The sequence below is a fragment of the Engystomops pustulosus genome, chromosome 7, assembly GCF_040894005.1.
Source record: "Engystomops pustulosus chromosome 7, aEngPut4.maternal, whole genome shotgun sequence".
Lineage (NCBI taxonomy): Eukaryota > Metazoa > Chordata > Amphibia > Anura > Leptodactylidae > Engystomops > Engystomops pustulosus.
This window is the reverse complement of record NC_092417.1, coordinates 153,762,460-153,781,098: the sequence shown is the minus strand read 5'-3', so window position 1 is coordinate 153,781,098 and position 18,639 is coordinate 153,762,460. Positions and strand designations below refer to the sequence as shown.

Genomic DNA, 18,639 nt, shown 5'->3' with positions numbered 1-18,639 from the left:
AAAAGCACCGAACACATAATTGATGAAGTCACTGTGGTAAATTTTAAAGGGGATGTGTCATAAATAACATCTATGCTGACTAAATATTGGACAGGATTGGTAGAATCAGACAATTGTATGTCCCCTCCATGTACACATCACAGCATATACACTCAGCGTGTGTCACTAGGGGCCAGGATATGGGATAACAATGTGACTGCTGGAGAATGGGGGGATTCTCCCCCTCATGGATGCAGATGTCTATGGGGGTCCTGGAAGTAGTGCACTCACTTCAGGGTGCGGGGGATGTAGCTAGAGGCTACACATAAATAATAATAAATTATAACATCCAGTCTTCCCAGTCAGCAGAAAGGAAAAGCAAAGGAGAGAAGACCGGCACAAATACACAGCATACACACGCACACGCAGGGCCAGCACCCCTCCCCCTCATACAATATTTAGGAAATAGATGATAGCTTCAGTAGCAGAAAACAGTCATTTATCCAGCCGTAGGGTGAGAGGTTAATACATCCCGTGGGAGCATAAGACCAGACTGCCGTCACTAGTGATGGGGTAAGTAAAGCCCCCAGGTCTGACCCGGCAGGGACCACTTGCTGCCAGCTCTTATTGCAGAGCAGAGATTAAAGGCAGCGCTCGCAGAGCCGAGTATTGACACTGAGAGATGGTTTCTGAGTCTTTCACTGTAATCCCAGGATACAGAAGGGAGAGAGCGAATGGAACATTTGCGGATTTGACTCTGGGGAATGAATAAACCATCATACCGGAGCAAATTTACTTATTTCTATCAGCTATTTGCTCTTTGAATACTTTAAACAGGTAGAAAGATCTGGCCCCATTAAAGATGCCGCCATGGGGCTGTGTGTCTCCTATCCAGGGTTTCATTTGACTCGTCTGTATTCTAAAGTAGAATTCCTTCCTGTTCTCAGAGATTCTGGTTTTCTTCTCTTCCTATTTGAAGCTCACCATTGCCTTTGATGGTATAACATAAAGCGTTCTTTCAGGTATCCAGGCCTTCCTACCGGAACCATTGAAAGCGATTGTCCACTTTGCTCAAGACTTTCTCGTAATGATGTCTTGACAGATTTAGCAACTAGTCACAAAGACATTTATTCTTTATATATACTTGTTAATGTACTGGGCTGCTGGCCTCATCCTACCTGTCTATTCAATATGGCAGTGACCCGCTGGAGCGATGATGGGACATTGTGACTTGTCCTTAGTCCACGTGCGGCTACAATTGTGTCAATTACATGTCAATGTGTATTCCTACTGTGCCTGCTATATGGCAGGAGATAGACACAAGCAAGACTGCAGGGAGAAGTTATCCATGGATATTTCTTGGCAAGATTTTGGGCTTCTTGTGGTCGTGTAGTTGTGCCATGCTGGACTAAAAGTCATCTCCGTACTATTTTGTGGGACTGGTTCCTTAAACAGGGTCCTTACCTGTTGTCTTGTATTACGAGTTAGTTTGTATGTGTACCACCATATTCATGAGATTTTAGTGCAGGTTTCATACTATGTTGTAACGCTACCATCTTGGTGGTTGCACATTGGTGACTCCTCCAGGTCGGCATAATGGGCCCAGCTCCCGGCAGGAGTACAGCCAGTGGACCTGTTTTATACATTGCCAGAGAGATCTGGACTGCACTTCCAAACGTTACACAATGTAAGTCCAAAGCGACGCCAAGGTCCATAACTGCATTATTCCTCTAGTCTCTTACTGGTGACCTTGTTTTAGTTGGTCCCTACATTAATGGGTGCTGCTTCACCACAGCACTACACCAGCAGGGACAAAGACCCAGAAACTCACTAGTACCTACTGATATGGTATGAGCTATGGACATTGGACACCATGCAGTACTGCAACATGTGAACATGTCTGAGACAACATGAAGAATGGAGAGCTGTAAACCTGCGGTACTGCATGGCATCCACTGTTGTGGTAAGGTTTTTGTGGGATGCCAAGGCCCAAAGCAATCAGTATGGGTACTGGCGGTCTGCTCGTTCTTGACCCCTGCTGGTGTTATGTGGTGCCATGAGATGCCGCACCCACTAGAGGTCAACGTGAAGAGGTTACTGGGTTTACGCAATGTGATCAACATGTAACAAAGACTCTCCAGTTGATTTTTACGGTATTCATTTAGCTTAAAAACACCTCACTATTGGACAGTAGAAATTGTAACACTCAGTTGTCCATTTCTTTAATCATTTTGAGGAGAAATAACGAAAGAAGGGCACATCATACATTTATGAGAGAAGATGCATAAGATTTGTTATTTCATGGGAAAAGCGACTCTTCCGTAGAAGTCGCTGACAGATGATCTTTCAAAATGGCCAAATGTACTTTTCTTTCTCCGATTTAATATGTTCGAAATGTTCTTCTCGACACTTAGAGGGTATCATGATATTAACCCTCTAAAGCCATGACGAGTCGAGGTTGATTTGCTAACGTTTGGCAAGGTACCAGATTATTGTGAGGAGAGTTATTTTCTGCCGCTCTCCAAGGGCTGAAGAAGGGCTCAATCATTATGAGAATGTGATTTCCATCATAATGCCGGTGACGCAGGCTTTAATCTCCCGGCTGAGATGGCTTGGAGAAGCTATTATGTAAGTCAAAAGATGGACTTGCTTTTACAATCATGCGCTTAAAAATCACTCTCAGAACTTCCTCACACATTATAATCACTTCATCTTCTGCGTCTCTTCACTTATTAATTTGCTTTTATGTGGAGCAAAACGCAGGCACTGTGATTCACACGGGCAATGTAGTGTGCCTGCCGGGAGAATACATGCAATATGTGGAGAACAGCCGGGGGCGTATGGGGAATCCTACCCCACAGGGACAACCACCCAAAAAAGAGGGCCATTGGGTGGCCATACATGAACGATTTAAGGCCCCTATATCAGTTAGAGAAAGGTTGGTCAAGCCTAATTTTAGTAGAAACCTAACATTATTATTATTATGTGTATGGGGGTTCCTATGTCTGCCCTGAAACGTGATATCTAAGCATAGACAATCTTATCGTGTCTGGTTCATTGTTCCCCTAGGAAATAATTTAGCCCACAGCATTTCTTTCCTGACTTAGGATACACACTATATTGGTCAAACTGAGTGTGCATGTGCATGTGAAGGTCAAAGGACTAGCTGCTCACCTAAAGAGTATTCAGCAATTGTATAAGTAGGTGTATGGCTATCAATGGTGTGAATGATACATAGGAAGGCAATCTGGAGATTTATGCTCAATATTGGATAGTCCTTTATTAATTGGATAATTCTTAGTGTTTGTTCTGTGGTATACTGTATTAGATAAGTTGAAGTCATTATTTTCTCCTTTATATCAATCCTAATTGATGTTTTTACGTTTTGTTTTTCAGGAATTTACTCATAATTAATTGGAAACCTACAACACTGTCGCAACTTGGAAGACGCAGCGGCAGCATGACGGTCACCACAACCACCACTACCACTGCGGCGGCTGCCTCGGCAGCGGCCACCACCACGGCCACTGCTACCACAGTTGCTATGACTACAGCTACCTTGGACTTACGCGATTGGCTATTTCTGTGCTACGGACTCATCGCATTTTTGACAGAAGTAATAGATAGCACCAATTGCCCCTATGTATGCCGTTGTGACAATGGTTTCATCTACTGTAATGACCGAGGTCTCACATCTATCCCAGCCGAGATTCCAGACGATGCAACCACCCTCTACCTCCAGAACAATCAGATCAACAATGCTGGAGTCCCACCAGAGCTGAAAACTAAAACCAATGTTAGAGTTATCTATTTGTATGAGAACGACCTAGACGAGTTCCCCCTTAACCTTCCCAGATCACTTAGAGAGCTTCACCTCCAAGATAACAACATCCGCAGTGTGACCCGGGATGCCCTTTCCCGTATACCACTCATAGAGAAGCTTCACTTAGATGACAACTCTGTGTCCACTGTCAGCATTGAGGACGACGCCTTCCTAGATAGTCGTCAGCTTCGTTTGCTTTTCCTTTCCCGGAACCATCTGAGCAGCATTCCCAATGGTTTGCCACACACTTTGGAAGAGCTAAGATTAGATGATAATCGCATTTCTACTATTCCTCTTCATGCCTTCAAAGGACTCAACAATTTACGGAGGTTGGTGCTTGATGGCAATCTCCTGGCAAATCAGCGCATTGCAGATGACACGTTTAGTCGGCTCCAAAATTTGACGGAGCTGTCCTTGGTAAGAAATTCACTGGGTGCCCCACCTTTAAACCTGCCCGCTACACATCTCCAGAAATTGTATTTACAGGACAATGCCATCACACATATTCCCTATAACACACTGTCCAAGATGAAGCAATTACAGAGACTGGATCTGTCCAACAATAACCTTACAGCACTCCCTCGTGGCCTTTTTGATGACCTAGAAAACCTGGGCCAACTCCTCCTCAGGAATAACCCCTGGTTTTGTGGTTGCAATCTTATATGGCTACGAGACTGGGTGAAGGCTAGAGCCAGTATAGTCAATGTACGTGGCTTAATGTGCCAGGGTCCTGAGAAAGTTAGGGGCATGGCCATCAAAGACATCACACATGAGATGGATGAGTGCTTTGAGGGAGGTCCACAGAGCAATGTAGCATCTGCCCGAGCAACTTCTGCAAGTCCTTCAATCACTACCCCTCCCCAAGGATCCCTCTTTACTCTTAAGTCTAAAAGGCCAGGGATACGATTGCCTGATTCCAACCTGGATTACCCTATGGAAACTGGAGCAGGGACAAAGTCTTTGGTGATAAGTGTCAAACCACTGACAGCTGACAGTATTCGCATCACTTGGAAGTCTTCTGTTCCAGCCAGCTCTTTCCGTCTGAGCTGGTTGAGACTGGGTCATAGCCCAGCTGTTGGCTCTATTACAGAAACCTTGGTACAAGGAGACAAGACAGAGTATTTATTGACCGCCCTGGAGCCTAGATCGACCTACATCATCTGTATGGTATCAATGGAAACTGGAAACACCTACCTTACAGATGAGTCTCCTGTATGTGCCAAGGCAGAGACAGGGGACAACTATGGCCCTACTACTACACTGAATCGAGAACAAAATGCGGATCCCTTGGCCGGGTTACCTCTGGCGGGTATTATTGGTGGGGCTGTCACACTTGTCTTCCTTTTTCTCATCTTAGCATCTATCTGTTGGTATGTCCATCGTGCTGGTCAACTACTAACCCGGGAAAGAGCCTGCAGTCGGGGAAGCCGAAAGAAGGACGATTATATTGAATCCGGCACCAAGAAAGATAACTCTATATTGGAGATTAGAGGACCAGGACTTCAGATGCTACCGATAAACCCACATAGAGCAAAGGAAGAGTATGTGATCCATACCATATTTCCATCTAACGGTACCAGTCTTTACAAAAGTACCCACACGATAGGTTATGGCACCCACAGGGGATACAGAGATGGTGGTATTCCTGACACAGACTACTCCTATACATGATGAACCATTAGTTCTTGGACTGTCCAGATTCCTTCCCATAGTAAAATCTCTGATTCTCCTGGTGCCCACAAGATACGTAACAGTGTAAGAGAAAGAATTAGATACATAGGAAAACCTAAGTTATGACACCAACAAGACTCTATGGGATCATTTGTATGAAATAGAAACAATATTCACATCCCAAAACACCTGAGCCGAAAGAATTCAAGAAAAATTAAAAAAAAAAAACACAAACTAGACGCGGTAGTCCACATCCGGCAAATCGAAAGGGTCTCGGGAGAACTTTATTACAGAAGTTTAAACCATTCTAGAACAAGGAAATCGAGTCAAGCACTTGGATACAATTTGCATTTATTTCGGTTTTGTTAAATTCAGGGTGAAAATGAAGACACGGTGCAATGAATATCTTTGTTTTACATCTCTCTACTAGTTCATATATATATATATTTTTCCCTTTTTCCAATTTTTTTTTTTAAATTTTATTGGAAATAAATGGTGAAAAAAAAAAAATAAGAAAAGCAACTTATTCTACAAATGGGAGATCGTTTCCTCTTCTTCTTCTTTTTCCTAATTGCAGATTTATAGAGAACTTTGCGTTCGTTTCTGAAAAGGGTCAAAATTTGAACCGATTGATAGAGAAACTAGAGAATAATTGAAATGTTACCTACGATAGACTTTCTATACAATAGACTTTTTATTCGGTCTCTGTGGAAACCCTTACTGACACTCAGATCCTTCAGCAGATATCTGTAGCGTGTGATGGTAATACGTACGTGTTCAGTATCCCAATGTATCATACACTACCTGACCGCCGGAGTCACGGCTTGGTTAATTAGGCAGAGAACGACCGCCTGGTCCACATCGCAGGCCCCTCTCATTAATCTGGAAGAGACACTTTTATATCAAGCAGGTAGATCTCAGAAATGTTATGGCTTTCCTCCTCTACCTGGGAAACGGCTTCTTAGTAAGAGGGATATGCAGAGCGCTGTACATAGGACGGCATATGTCTGATAATATCTAATGTTCATGCATAGGATACACTGTTATTCCCTAGGTAGAGATTATAGTGAATGTAACGTCAGGTGGGTGAGGTGGTAAAAGATTCAGGATCACATATATTTTACTTAATATATACAAGACGGCAGTACTTTGCCAGCCATAAAGCCAATGACATTGTGTATGTAGCAGACCCGGTAAGGAGCGTCCTTCATGTCCACATGTAAGGTCTCATTGCTTTCTGCTTCCCACTAAGACACATTGCAGGTAGCGCGGAAGGTGCCTTATTGCTATGTACTGCTCGGGATGTTTTCATGACGTTATCTTTATTGCAGGCTTATCATTTCTTATAGGATAACCATGGATAAATGAATATTTGGTAATATGGCTTCCAGAGTGATTATTTATCAAGGCCTCTGAGGGGGATTTTTTACATTTTGGTTTACTATCTTTAGAGCTCGAATAAAAATTGATTGCGCCACTGCTGTCCATAGTCCCCAGAGATACAATATCAGGCACAACCTATGGACAAGAGTGGAGCCGATCCTAAGCAGATCCTAAACACTAAAAACATGGCAAATGCACAAAAGACAATAAGTGTCCCAGCTCTTCCTCCCTTCATCTCATTCTTCTCTTGGTCATAATTAGTTTCACATTACAGCGAAAACTGAGCAATATATAAAGACTAGAGACGAGTGAACCTGCCGTTCCTGTTCGGTCTCACCACCTGGACATATTGGCGGACAAACAGCTAATTCGGCACATTGACCCCCATAGCGGACTGCCATGGCTATGATTGGCCAGAGGGACTCCCCCTAGCCAATCATAGCCATGGATAGTTGAGATGATTGGCTACGATGAGATGGTTGTCTTTCCCATGGCTAATCGTAGCCATGTCTTGTTGCTATTGGCTTCAATTTGCCGGATTGGCTGTTTGGTCACAAATATATCCGGGTTGCGCTTCCTTTTTTTTTAAAAGATTTTATTTATGAATTTTTCATTTTTAAATTCAACAGTAACACCCTAACACATTGGACTACGGCGCAGCGTAGTAATACTTGAAAATAGCAAAGCAGCATATGCAAATATCGCAATCGGTCAAATGGCATTCTAATATCAGAAATAGATGACCATATCAGTACATATACAGCATGTAAACGCCGCAGTCAGAACTTAATGAACAAACATTCAGGCACCCATTCATGCCGACACAAAAAGACAAAACACTAACAACACAACACACCACCCTCTTTGCATGGGGTTCGAGCCAGACAAAAGGATTCGTTTATGATAGCTACTTTACACCGCAGTGTTAGAGTTCATGTTCCATCTTGACCAAATAAATTCAAATTTTTTAGGGCATTGTCTGTTATTGTATACAGAGTAATACATAGGGATAACCTTGTTGACCAGCGATATCCATTTCTGCAGAGGAGGGGGATCACGATCCTTCCAGGACATTATCACCACCTTACGAGCGTAATACAGAACGAGTCTAAAGAAGATCCTGTCATAATGGCCACCAATGACCTCATTTATTATTCCCAGAAGGCAAACCTTAGGGTTGGCTATATGGGGAAAGCCAAAATGACTGTTGAGGAAGGTTAGCACTTCTGTCCAAAAGGCACTGACCCTGGGACAGGCCCACACACAATGTAGGAAAGAACCACGGGCTCCCTGACATCTGAAGCAGTTATCGTCCTGTCTAGCCCCCATACGATTAAGTCTTACTGGGGTGTAATAAATTCTGTGAAGGAATTTTGTTTGTACTAGGAAATCCCTAGCGCTCACCACTGAATCAAAGTATGAGTGCTCGACTTCCCCCCATTCCTCTTCTGAGAGGTCTGGGATATCCTCTCTCCAGCGCCCATGAGCCCGATCAAATGGTCTAACTCCCTGCGCTTGCAGAACAGTGTACACTTGTGTGAGAGTTTTAGATAAGTCAGGAGTTCCTAGCAGGGTTTCCAGTTTAGTGAATTTAGTGGACAATTTAGTGGACCCAAACTGGGCCTTAAAGGCGTGCCTCAGTTGGGAGTAGTGGAAGGACGCCATGGGGGGCAGGGAAAATTTCTCCCTCAGTTCACCGAGGGAGAGTAGCTCAGAGTTAGAGGATAACAATTGACCGATGAACTTGACACCTGCCACCCCCCACATCGTCCACCCAGGTAGGGAGAGAAGGTGTGGGAACCAAGGGTTTAACCAGATGGGAGATCTGGGAGACACTGGAGGGGGGGAGGAGGGGCTGACTAGCAATTGAGCTCTTCGCCAGCATACAGCTATGGTACGCAAGGGAATTGGGATTGAGGCCGGGGATTTGTACCTATATAGAAGGTTCGTAAGAGCTTCATATGACCCCATCAGAGACCCGGCCAAAGCAGTGGCTGCATTCCCCCTATCTATGTCAATCCACCACTGTGCGTAGACAAGTTGGGATGCCAGATAGTAAAGGTATAGGTCAGGTGCCGCTAGTCCACCTCGGGATCTAGGAGCCTGTAGCACGGCCAGACTGAAACGTGGGCTGGTCCCTTGCCAATAAAAAGATCTTAAAATACTGTCTATACGTTTAAATATTAGTTTGGGGAGTAGTACCGGGCAGGAGTGAAGTAGATATAAGAATTTTGGTAGATAAATCATTTTAAAAATATTAATGCGACCATATAGGGATATGGGTAATGTGGACCATGCTTGCAGCCGTTTCTCTGTGTCTGTTATCAGGGGGTCAATATTTAATGCAACATAATCCTGGACCCTGCGGGACACCCTAACCCCAAGATATCTGAAGCTTGATACCACCTGCAAGGGGATAGATAGATTAAGACTGGTATTTCCGGATAAAGGGAAGAGGACCGACTTATCCCAATTTACCCGTAGGCCTGAGAAGGAGCCAAATCTGTCAATTAGGGAAAGAAGAGACACTAGGGAAGCACCAACATCTCCAAGGAATACTAAGGTGTCGTCCGCATATAGAGAAACCTTCTCTGTGATCGTCCCTCGTACCAATCCAACTATATTATCGGATAGGCGAATAGCCACAGCAAGGGGCTCAATGGCCAATGCAAAAAGCAATGGGGACAACGGGCAACCCTGCCTGGTGCCCCGGCCCATGGGGAAGGGAGCAGACACATTCAGGTTAGTTCTGACCCTGGCTTTTGGACCCTGATATAGAAGCTGGACAAGGGCCAGGAATCTGGGGCCTATTCTCATTTTAGCCAGTATGGCCCATAGATATGGCCACTCGACAGAGTCGAAGGCCTTGCAATTGTCAAGTGATAGAACAAAGCCAGGATCAGGAGAGCCCTCAGCTGCTTCTATGTTTAGGAATAATCTCTGGATATTAATATCCGTTCCCCTGCCGGGCATGAAACCCGTCTGATCCGGGTGCACCAGTGACAGAATCACCCTATTCAGTCTTGTCGACAAGATTTTGGCTAGGATTTTTACGTCGGTGTTAAGGAGAGAGATAGGTCGATAGGAGTCAGGGAGAGAAGGGTCTTTCCCGGGCTTCGGGAGAACTACTATTAAAGCTTCTCTCATAGAGGAAGGCAACGAGCCATTCTCAAGGGCTGTGTTAAAAACTTCAAGCAGCTTAGGGGCCAAGAGTTCACATCTGCTCCTATACCATTCTCCCCCCAACCCGTCTAAACCAGGTGTCTTACCTGCCGGAAGAGACTGAATAGCCAACTCCACCTCCTCCGCTGAGATAGGGGAGTCTAGTTCTAGTGATTGAGCAGGGGTTAAGTGCCACAGAGGAAGGTCATCCAAGAAGGCATCCATTTCGGCAGCCGAAGTAGATATGCTAGGACTGTACAGGGAAGAATAAAATTCCTTAAACACCTTATTTATGGAGGTAGGGTCATGTACCAAGGCCCCATTCGCATCTGCTATAAAGGGGACTGATGCACACGGTCGTTCCGCCCTGGAGAGGTATGCAATTAGCTTACCATTTTCCGGGTTGCGCTTCCTAACCCGAATAGCAGGTCCGCTTATCTCTAATACAGACATGAGCCTGGCCTCTTCCCACAGCATAGCACAGGGCTCATACAAGCTGCAGGACAACTGGCTGGAGCAGGAGTCTTCCTGGGACATAAAGTTAAAGCTCCAGTTTAGTTGTTTTTTTGTGGTTGTCCTGTACGTCCATGATTCCAATCATTGTTTTTAGCACATTCCTGCTGCTCCTCAGATTATGGAGCTGACCCCCATTCCTTACTGTACAAGTCACCATGAGACAGCCGGAGCATTACAGCGCCTCCCATCCCGCATTCATTTTCTCTTCTCGTTGATTTGTCTTTGTTTGCTGCCGGCTTTATATTAACAAGCAATTTGCAGTTCTCTTCCGCTAGAGAAACTCTATCTGCAACATGTGGAAGGGAGCTGAAATGTGAAAGTGGGAAAAGCGATGGGAGGAAATATATTTGGGAGGGTAATGCAAATTTCTCACCAGCTATAACAGGAGAGGGGGTGGCGAGGCTCTGATGACAATGTGTAATCTCACAGATGAGAGGGAACGTGTTGGCAGATACATTTATTACAATCTCTTATTGGAATTGTGTTCCTTTATATATAATAATTACATGACATTTCCACATAGAAGAAGAAGCAGGAGGGATAGGATGTTAAATACTCCATTCACCAGCCCCCACATTGTCCCTCCTCTACCTTATACACACATTACTCTCTGCACAGAGGAGATTATTCCTTACGAGGTTGAGGCCCATTAATGCAGCACATGATAAATGCCAATTGATGTTATTGCAACTCCAACATCGCTTGTTTCTAGTCATTTCCACATTGCAATCACAATACGGGGATTACACGACAATTATTTATTCCACCTACTCTCTTCCCAATACCAACATCTCTGGGGGGGGTCTCCTAAACCCCTGTGTGTGGGGGGCCATCCATTGGTTTCTATGGGAGGTGCAAAAAAATCCAAGACAATTTGTAACCTACAACAAATGAGTCTTGACGTTCTATTGGTTGACATATTTCCCCCGGGCAATATCCACAATCCATGTCCACAGAAATTATACTTTGGGCATTACTTTCCTTTATAAACAAGCCTTCGGTCCTTATTAGGAGTGATATAGATTATTTTCTGGTAAGATCAGATGGTGCATAGGAAGGTCAGGGACACAGGATAGTTAGAGGCACAGGATAATCAGGAAGGTCCCTGATGGATGGTCAGGGGCATAGGACGGTCAAGGAGATAAGATGGTAAGGGACATAGGACGGTCATGGTCATAGGATGGTTAGTGACATAAGGCGGTCATGGGCATAGGACAGTCAGGGAGATATGATGGTAAGGGGCACAAGATGGTTAGAGGCATATGGCAGTCAGGGAGATAGGATGGTAAGGGGCACAGGATGGTTAGGGACATAGGGTGGTCATGGGAATAGGACAGTCAGGGAGATATGATGGGTTGTAAGGGGCACAGGATGGTTAGAGGCATATGGCAGTCAGGGAGATAGGATTGTTAGGTACATAGGAATGTTAGGGACATAGGGTGGTCAGGGGAATAGGACAGTCAGGGATATAGGATGGTAAGGGGCACAGGATGGCTAGAGGCATATGACAGTCAGGGAAATAGGAAGGTTAGGGACATAGGGTGGTAATGGGAATAGGACAGTCAGGAAGATAGGATTGTTAGGTACATAGGAAGGTTAGGGACATAGGATGGTCATGGGAATAGGACAGTCAGGGAGATAGGAAGGTTAGAGGTATATGAATGTTAGGGTTGCAGGGATACCTGTACTAGTAACGCATGGCTGTTAATGGAGAGTCATACTCCTGACATCTATGGGTCCATTTATAGATGGTTTCATGTCTGCCAGTGCAGGTTATTCTACCTATTTATTGGATGAGTTTCCTGCAATATTTCTCCATATGCAACATAAATGCTGGATCCAAATACAGTAAATGGTAACGATTGATAGGATGCAATGTTCACAATTAAAGGCATTTTATGGCATATATTAGTGATCATTGATATCCTAAGTATTAGAGGCCAGAAGCAACACAGAAAGCACCTGCAAGAACAGACACTACATATAGGTGGCGCTGTCCTTCCTGTCCATTGACTGTGTTGATACTTTGTGGGGGTCCCAGAGTGTTGGACGCCCACTGATCTGATATTGATGACTATTCAAAAGAAAAACCCCTTTAAAAATGAGCAGTGCAGCCTCCGCATATGGCGGCCACCGACATGAATAGGATGGGTTAGGGACACAGGGCGGTTGTGTTGTGTAAATAAAAGATCCAAATTCAGCTCCGTAGGTCACAGAAGATGTGGTTATGTCATAAAGTAGATGCAATGAGTGGAGGGGGCCTGAGCAGAAAGCTAGAAAATCCCGTGCACACACAGGAGCCGGGAGTAAGCGGCATTTATTAGGGTGCAGGGGTAGAGACGGATCTCTGGTGACATTTCCCTTGATTATCCCGCATTCATCCGTGTGTTTGTCGCACTCATTGGCAAATGAGAATCCATCATGAAAAATGCATGACACTTTACAGGATTGCGGGGTATAAAAGGTCGCCATTTATTTCTTCATTTTCAAGGATTTGGATCAAATCACATATGAAGTGATATTTACAGGCGATACATGATTGTAACATGGCCATTGTGTATTCATGGTGTGTAGGAGGAGGAATCTGCCGCCCCCAGCCCCTTCCCCTGTATACTGTCTATACCCTTAGTCATTGTCTATCCTGCTTTTATGTATTAGACATGGCAGTACCTATTGCAGTTTTGCAAAGGGCCCCCAAAAAGTGTCACTATGTAGGAAAATTAGAATTTTTAAAATGTATTCGCTGCAGGTCATCCGTGTAGAGAGGTAACAAGTCATTAGGGGTCTGGAGATAGCAACAGGGCCCCCACATTTGGGTTTGGGGATATTCATGTAGCTTTATGCCTGGCTGTACAGTTATGTAGGTGGGAGATGATAGCATTAAGCTATGGGCAGCTATTACCATCAAAATCCTAGTCATTACCTCGCGCCTCGGTGTCTCCTGCTCGTCTACAGTCTATGATAGGCAGACAAGCCGGCGGGAGACGACTTCACGTGTTACCAGACCACTGCCTCATAGTAACCAGAGGATCTCAGATACACAAATACTAATCTCTTCTGGTAATTTAATCCCAGAGTAATATGTAACATTAATATAAGATTGTATCTAGGGGCCCGTGACGCGTGGCCATTATATCATTTGCTATGAAACAGAACAGAGCATCAAGTTTTCTGTTATTTAAGATACTTGCACACTCGGCTGCGATAGTTATTCCAATATCAAGTCGTAAATTAATTTATCTTCCTTTATCTTCCTCCTTCACAGAAGAGAACAATGAGAAACCATAACTAAACTTTCCAGATCCCACTTTCACACAGTCAGTATTTGGTCAGTATTTACAAAGAAAAATCCATTTAAACTTCTTCTGTAGTTTCCAAGTCTGGTTTTAGTTAAGACGACATGGACACTACATAAACTAGAGACGTTCTTTAGTTTTGTGCTTATGTCAGAAAACAGGTATATTTTAGGACTGTTGCTGCAGACAAAAAATATATTTGTCCCAGTAACAATAGGATTTTCTAAATTTTTTATGCTGTCATGGGAACAGGGATTATCAATAAAACTTCATTACAGACGCCTTACAGCTGATTATTGCAGTCTGGGACTAAAGTAATGTATCCAGAGACTTCACCAGAGGTCACAGTGGGCAGAGGGGTCCGTCTGTAACGCTGATGTCCTTAAGTCGGGGACATCTTGCAATGGGATTGTGGTCCCTTGCCTGCGGTCTGTCACACAAGTCAATGACACTAGAAAAAAAATTGCCAGGATCACAAACTATGGCTGCTCTAAAATTTGTTTGACAGCTCAAACATGAAACGCGGAATCCACTGCCTTGTATGAGCCCATAGAAGTTAATGATACAGCACCTATCACATGGCCCCAATATACATTCATGTGCATGAGGCCTTACAAATACCAAAAACTAAATGTGCGAGAGTGACTGGTGACTGGACTCTCCCCAGCTTCTTCTCTACTGAACCCTAGTCCAGTACACATAGGAAAATAACATAACATTTATCAAAATCTAATTGGAAATCCTTGTAAACTGCTCCAAAGAGGACTAAAGCTTGGAGGATGGATATTTTGGAACAGATTTCTTAATCTGTCTAAAATTTGTTGCACCACATTTTTAGGATTTTAGCTACTTTGAGATCTAGTACAACATAGGGGTGCGGCTTAATTGGGAGAATCGGTCAGACCAAAAACGATATCAGAATTTTGGCGCAGTTTTCTGTCATAAACTAACTCAACTAATAGGAGATGCAAAATACGACTAGACCAGTCCACGCAAGAGTTAATTTTTTCCATCTTCAGTTCTTTGCATCAGTTCTTTTGAGTCCAAACCAGGTTTGGTTGAGCACACTGAACAAGTCTATTTACCTCATCTTATCTATACCAAGTCTATATACCATTATACCTCATCTCTGTATAGTCGTATAGCACCTGTTCTGTGAGTTCATCCAAACCTGGTTTGGGTTCAAAAAGAACTGAATGAAATTATGGAGGACGTATCGGATCAGGGCCTTATCATTCTACATAAGACACTGAGACGTTGTAATTTTAGAAACTTTTGTGTCTCGGCGATGCTAAAAACAAAACTTTTATTTTTGCCTTTTGGGGGGAGGGGGTGTCATAGACTTAATTTCATGGATTCTCATTATCCAGCAATGCTCCATGGGAAAGAAAAGTATGCAAATCAGCCGCTATGTCTGGCCGGGGCTGATAGGAGCTGGTTTGCATATAACTGGGTGTTAGAAGTGGCTGTGAATTCTAATGTTTTGTAGTGAGGAGACAGGTAGAGACTATGGCCGGTGCATACAGATCTCCCACATCCATTACTATAGACACGTGATCCATCCCTGCCGCACCATAGACTATGGACCCCATTCTCCATCTGTCCCCTCCTGTCACATATGCGCTGGGTCTGATGGCTCTTTATAGCTATCGGCCTCTTACATCTGGTCCTATATATCATACAAATAAAGAAGTTTATAAGAGCAGCAATCCCAGGACGCTATAGTATAGAGAGCCTGGAAGGGGCGGCCATACTCCCCGAGGAGGCATTTCCAGGAATACTCTGACTATAACCACATTACACGGCTCTTCCCAGAAGGGATAAGCCTGTTATCATCTACTTAAGAACACATTAGTTATTCCAGTTAACATGATGACATGTGACAGTAATCCAGTTACTTCGGTAGTGGGATAATCAGGGGTCCCCAGAGCAGGACCAGCGCGTGTTAAAACAAACTCCATAATATCATTAGCGGCAGATTAGACACCGACGCCCCTCACTATACAACTTCTCTCTAACATTTAATGTTCCCCTTCTGAAAAACATTAAAAATATCTGCGGAGGTCACTGATCCGCGGCCATTGACCTTCTCTTACATTTCACAGACGTTCTATTAATTCGGATAACCTTTCCGGATACGCAGAGTGACGGGCGGCCTATTCCTGGTTACTGATGAGGATTCACTTACCACCCAGGACACATCGGACAGTCTTATATATCTGCTCATTCTGGGGTTAGAGTCCGGACGGTGGTCGCAGGGGTGAACCTTAACTCTCTTCTGCCTGAAACAAACTCTAGAACTGCTCCACCCCATCCAGTAGTTTTGTAACACATTTTTTAGCAACATATCACACCCATGGAAACATCAGGTGTGAAAACACAGGTCCTGCTCTGCTTTTTTTTTTTAGTGACATCTCATGCCGCCCCCCATCTTGCTGCAGGTAATGCAGCCTGAGGAAAGAGGCTCAACTCACCTCATGGCTGGTGTAACTCTGAGTGGTCCTACTTATGGACGACAATCTAAAGCCTTTTTCACACCGTCAGTATTTCATATCAGTATTTTCAGTATACAAGCAGTCCCCAGGTAATGTACAAGATCGGTTCTTTAGGTTTGTACTTAAGTTGAATTTGTATGTAAGTTGGAGCTGTATATTTTATAATTGTAGCTCCAGACAATTTTTTTTTTGTCCCAGTGACAATTGGATTTTCAAAATTATGTGCTGTCACGGTAACAAAGATTATCAATAAAGCTTCATTACAGACACCTTACAGCTGATCATCGCAGCCTGGGACTAACATAAAGCACCCAGAGAGCTTCACCAGAGGTCACAGTGGCCCGTCTGTAAGTCAGGTGTCCTTAAAGGAAACCTACCATTTGATTTCATGCATTATGAAGCAAACATACATTGAGACTGCTGTAGCACTGATGCAGGATCATATCTTGGTTAATCCCTGAGCTGAATGGTTTTGCTGAAAAAACAATTATACCATTCAGGACCTTGGGAAAGCTGGAACAGACTGGCTTACGGAGCTTGGAATTACAAATGGCTGCTAAGTAAAGCATGACTAGTCAAGCACTAATCAACCTGAGCTGAATGACTCATACACAGCAGCTGGGGGATGGTGCAGCAATTGATTATTCTGTCTGGCAGGGAGAGAAATGCAGGAGATGATGATGCAATCGGAGAGAAACTCTCCTGCTATGAGAAGCGGGAAAGAAAGCGCCAGAGCACATATAGAAGCCACAGAGCTTCATTATCATAATGTTATATCTGTTTTATCAGCAAAACCACTCAGCACAGGGATTATCCAAGATATGATCCTGCATCAGTGCAGCTACAGCAGTCTCAAGGTATGTTTGCTTCATACTGCATCAAATCAAATGGTAGGTTTCCTTTAAGTCGCTGACCACCTGTAATGGAAATTTCTGCTTTTCATCAGTCTTTTGGACTCCCTTATGATGTTGGCTCACAAATACTGATTCAATATACTGATCGAATACTGACGTGTGAAAGTGGACTTACAGATGACTCCCAATGACCTGATTAGGACAATGCACTGGAGCCCTTAACCCATTAATACAGGATAAGTCATGCTGGAACGTTTCTAACATAATGCTATATTCATCTACTGTTCCTCCTGCTCTATAACATTCTGCCAAACTTGTCCCTTTCCTCTCTCCAATGTCTTAGAGGCAGGACATTATAGCAATGACTTCTGCAGATCCTGCAGTGGGTGTAGGCACTGATGGGTCCGATAAGTCCTCATCATCATCGCAGTTCTGTATCCTCAGCAGTTTTTGTTCTCCTGAGTGATGTCTGTAATGTGCCCGCTCAGGGTAATATCACTACAGTATAATAGTCTATGGCAGGGAGATACATAGAGCCATGTAAGCAGGTGACACGGGCCTCCCGTCATGTATGTGCTTAGCCATCATCTTCCTGTAGAAATCAATTATCTGCATGTGACCCTTCACCTCTGTCAGGGAGATAATGGATAGAGAGAGAACATATTAACTCCTGACAATGAAGCCCGGAGACATTCGCCCACAGCCTACAGACATCGAGGAAATATTCTGCCGTTTTCCATGTTCCAATTATTCGCTTTCATCTGGGTTATTGTTAGTGAGTCGGCCCCTGTATCATGTAAGACGGTGCCTGCAGATAAGATTAGCCAGCGTCCCGCAGGATGGCGGCCATTGTACGGGAGTGTTAGTAGTTGTGCGCTATAAAGTGATGTGGGAATCCCAGCTGTCAGGCTCGCTGTCATCTCTGCCGCCTGGTGTCTCAGCTAAACCTGTTAGTCTATGACCTCTAAGACACCAGCATCTGGGAGACTAAATTGGATCAGGTCTATTTGTGCAGCGCAGTGACTGAATGTGGCAGGGCTGGAGAGCCGGGTATCTGTGCCAAGGCCAGGAGGGAAGCCATTACCCATGCACCATCTACCTCCACCTCCTGGAGAATCAGGACTGATCCTTCAATACAAGCAGAACATTGGTTTGTCCTAACAATCTGCTCTTAGGGGACTTTCCTCCAGGCTGATATCTTTTCATTGTCTTCCTTTGTAAGAGTTCAGTCCTGTACAGCTCCGCTTGGCATAAATGGAAGTAGCGGCATTGTAAGGGCTCCGGGTGATCGGACCCACTCTAGGTGATAAGTCGCAATGTAGGACAAAATTCTGTCCCATAAAGATGGACCCGATGGTTGGGTTCGGCCGCCTGACCCGGACAAATTGCTGGTTTGGTGGCCAAACAGTCTATCCAGCTAATTCATGCCCCTAGCAACCCACTGGCAAATCATAACCATG

The 18,639-nt window shown here is 44.2% G+C and overlaps 2 protein-coding genes across 4 annotated transcripts in view; one reads left to right on the top strand and one right to left on the bottom strand.

Annotated features, from left to right (window-relative positions):
• FLRT1 (fibronectin leucine rich transmembrane protein 1) overlaps positions 1-8,732 on the top strand; it is a 136,134-nt gene extending 127,402 nt beyond the window's left edge. For both annotated transcript variants that reach the window (XM_072118353.1, XM_072118354.1), the window contains exon 3: positions 3,376-8,732. In XM_072118353.1, coding sequence (XP_071974454.1) covers positions 3,440-5,473 — 2,034 coding nt within the window. In that variant the 5' untranslated portion in view covers positions 3,376-3,439 and the 3' untranslated portion in view covers positions 5,474-8,732. The remainder of the gene's footprint in view (positions 1-3,375) is intronic.
• The window catches only part of MACROD1 (mono-ADP ribosylhydrolase 1), a 490,176-nt gene that overhangs the window by 202,479 nt on the left and 269,058 nt on the right, over positions 1-18,639 (bottom strand). The window lies entirely within an intron of this gene.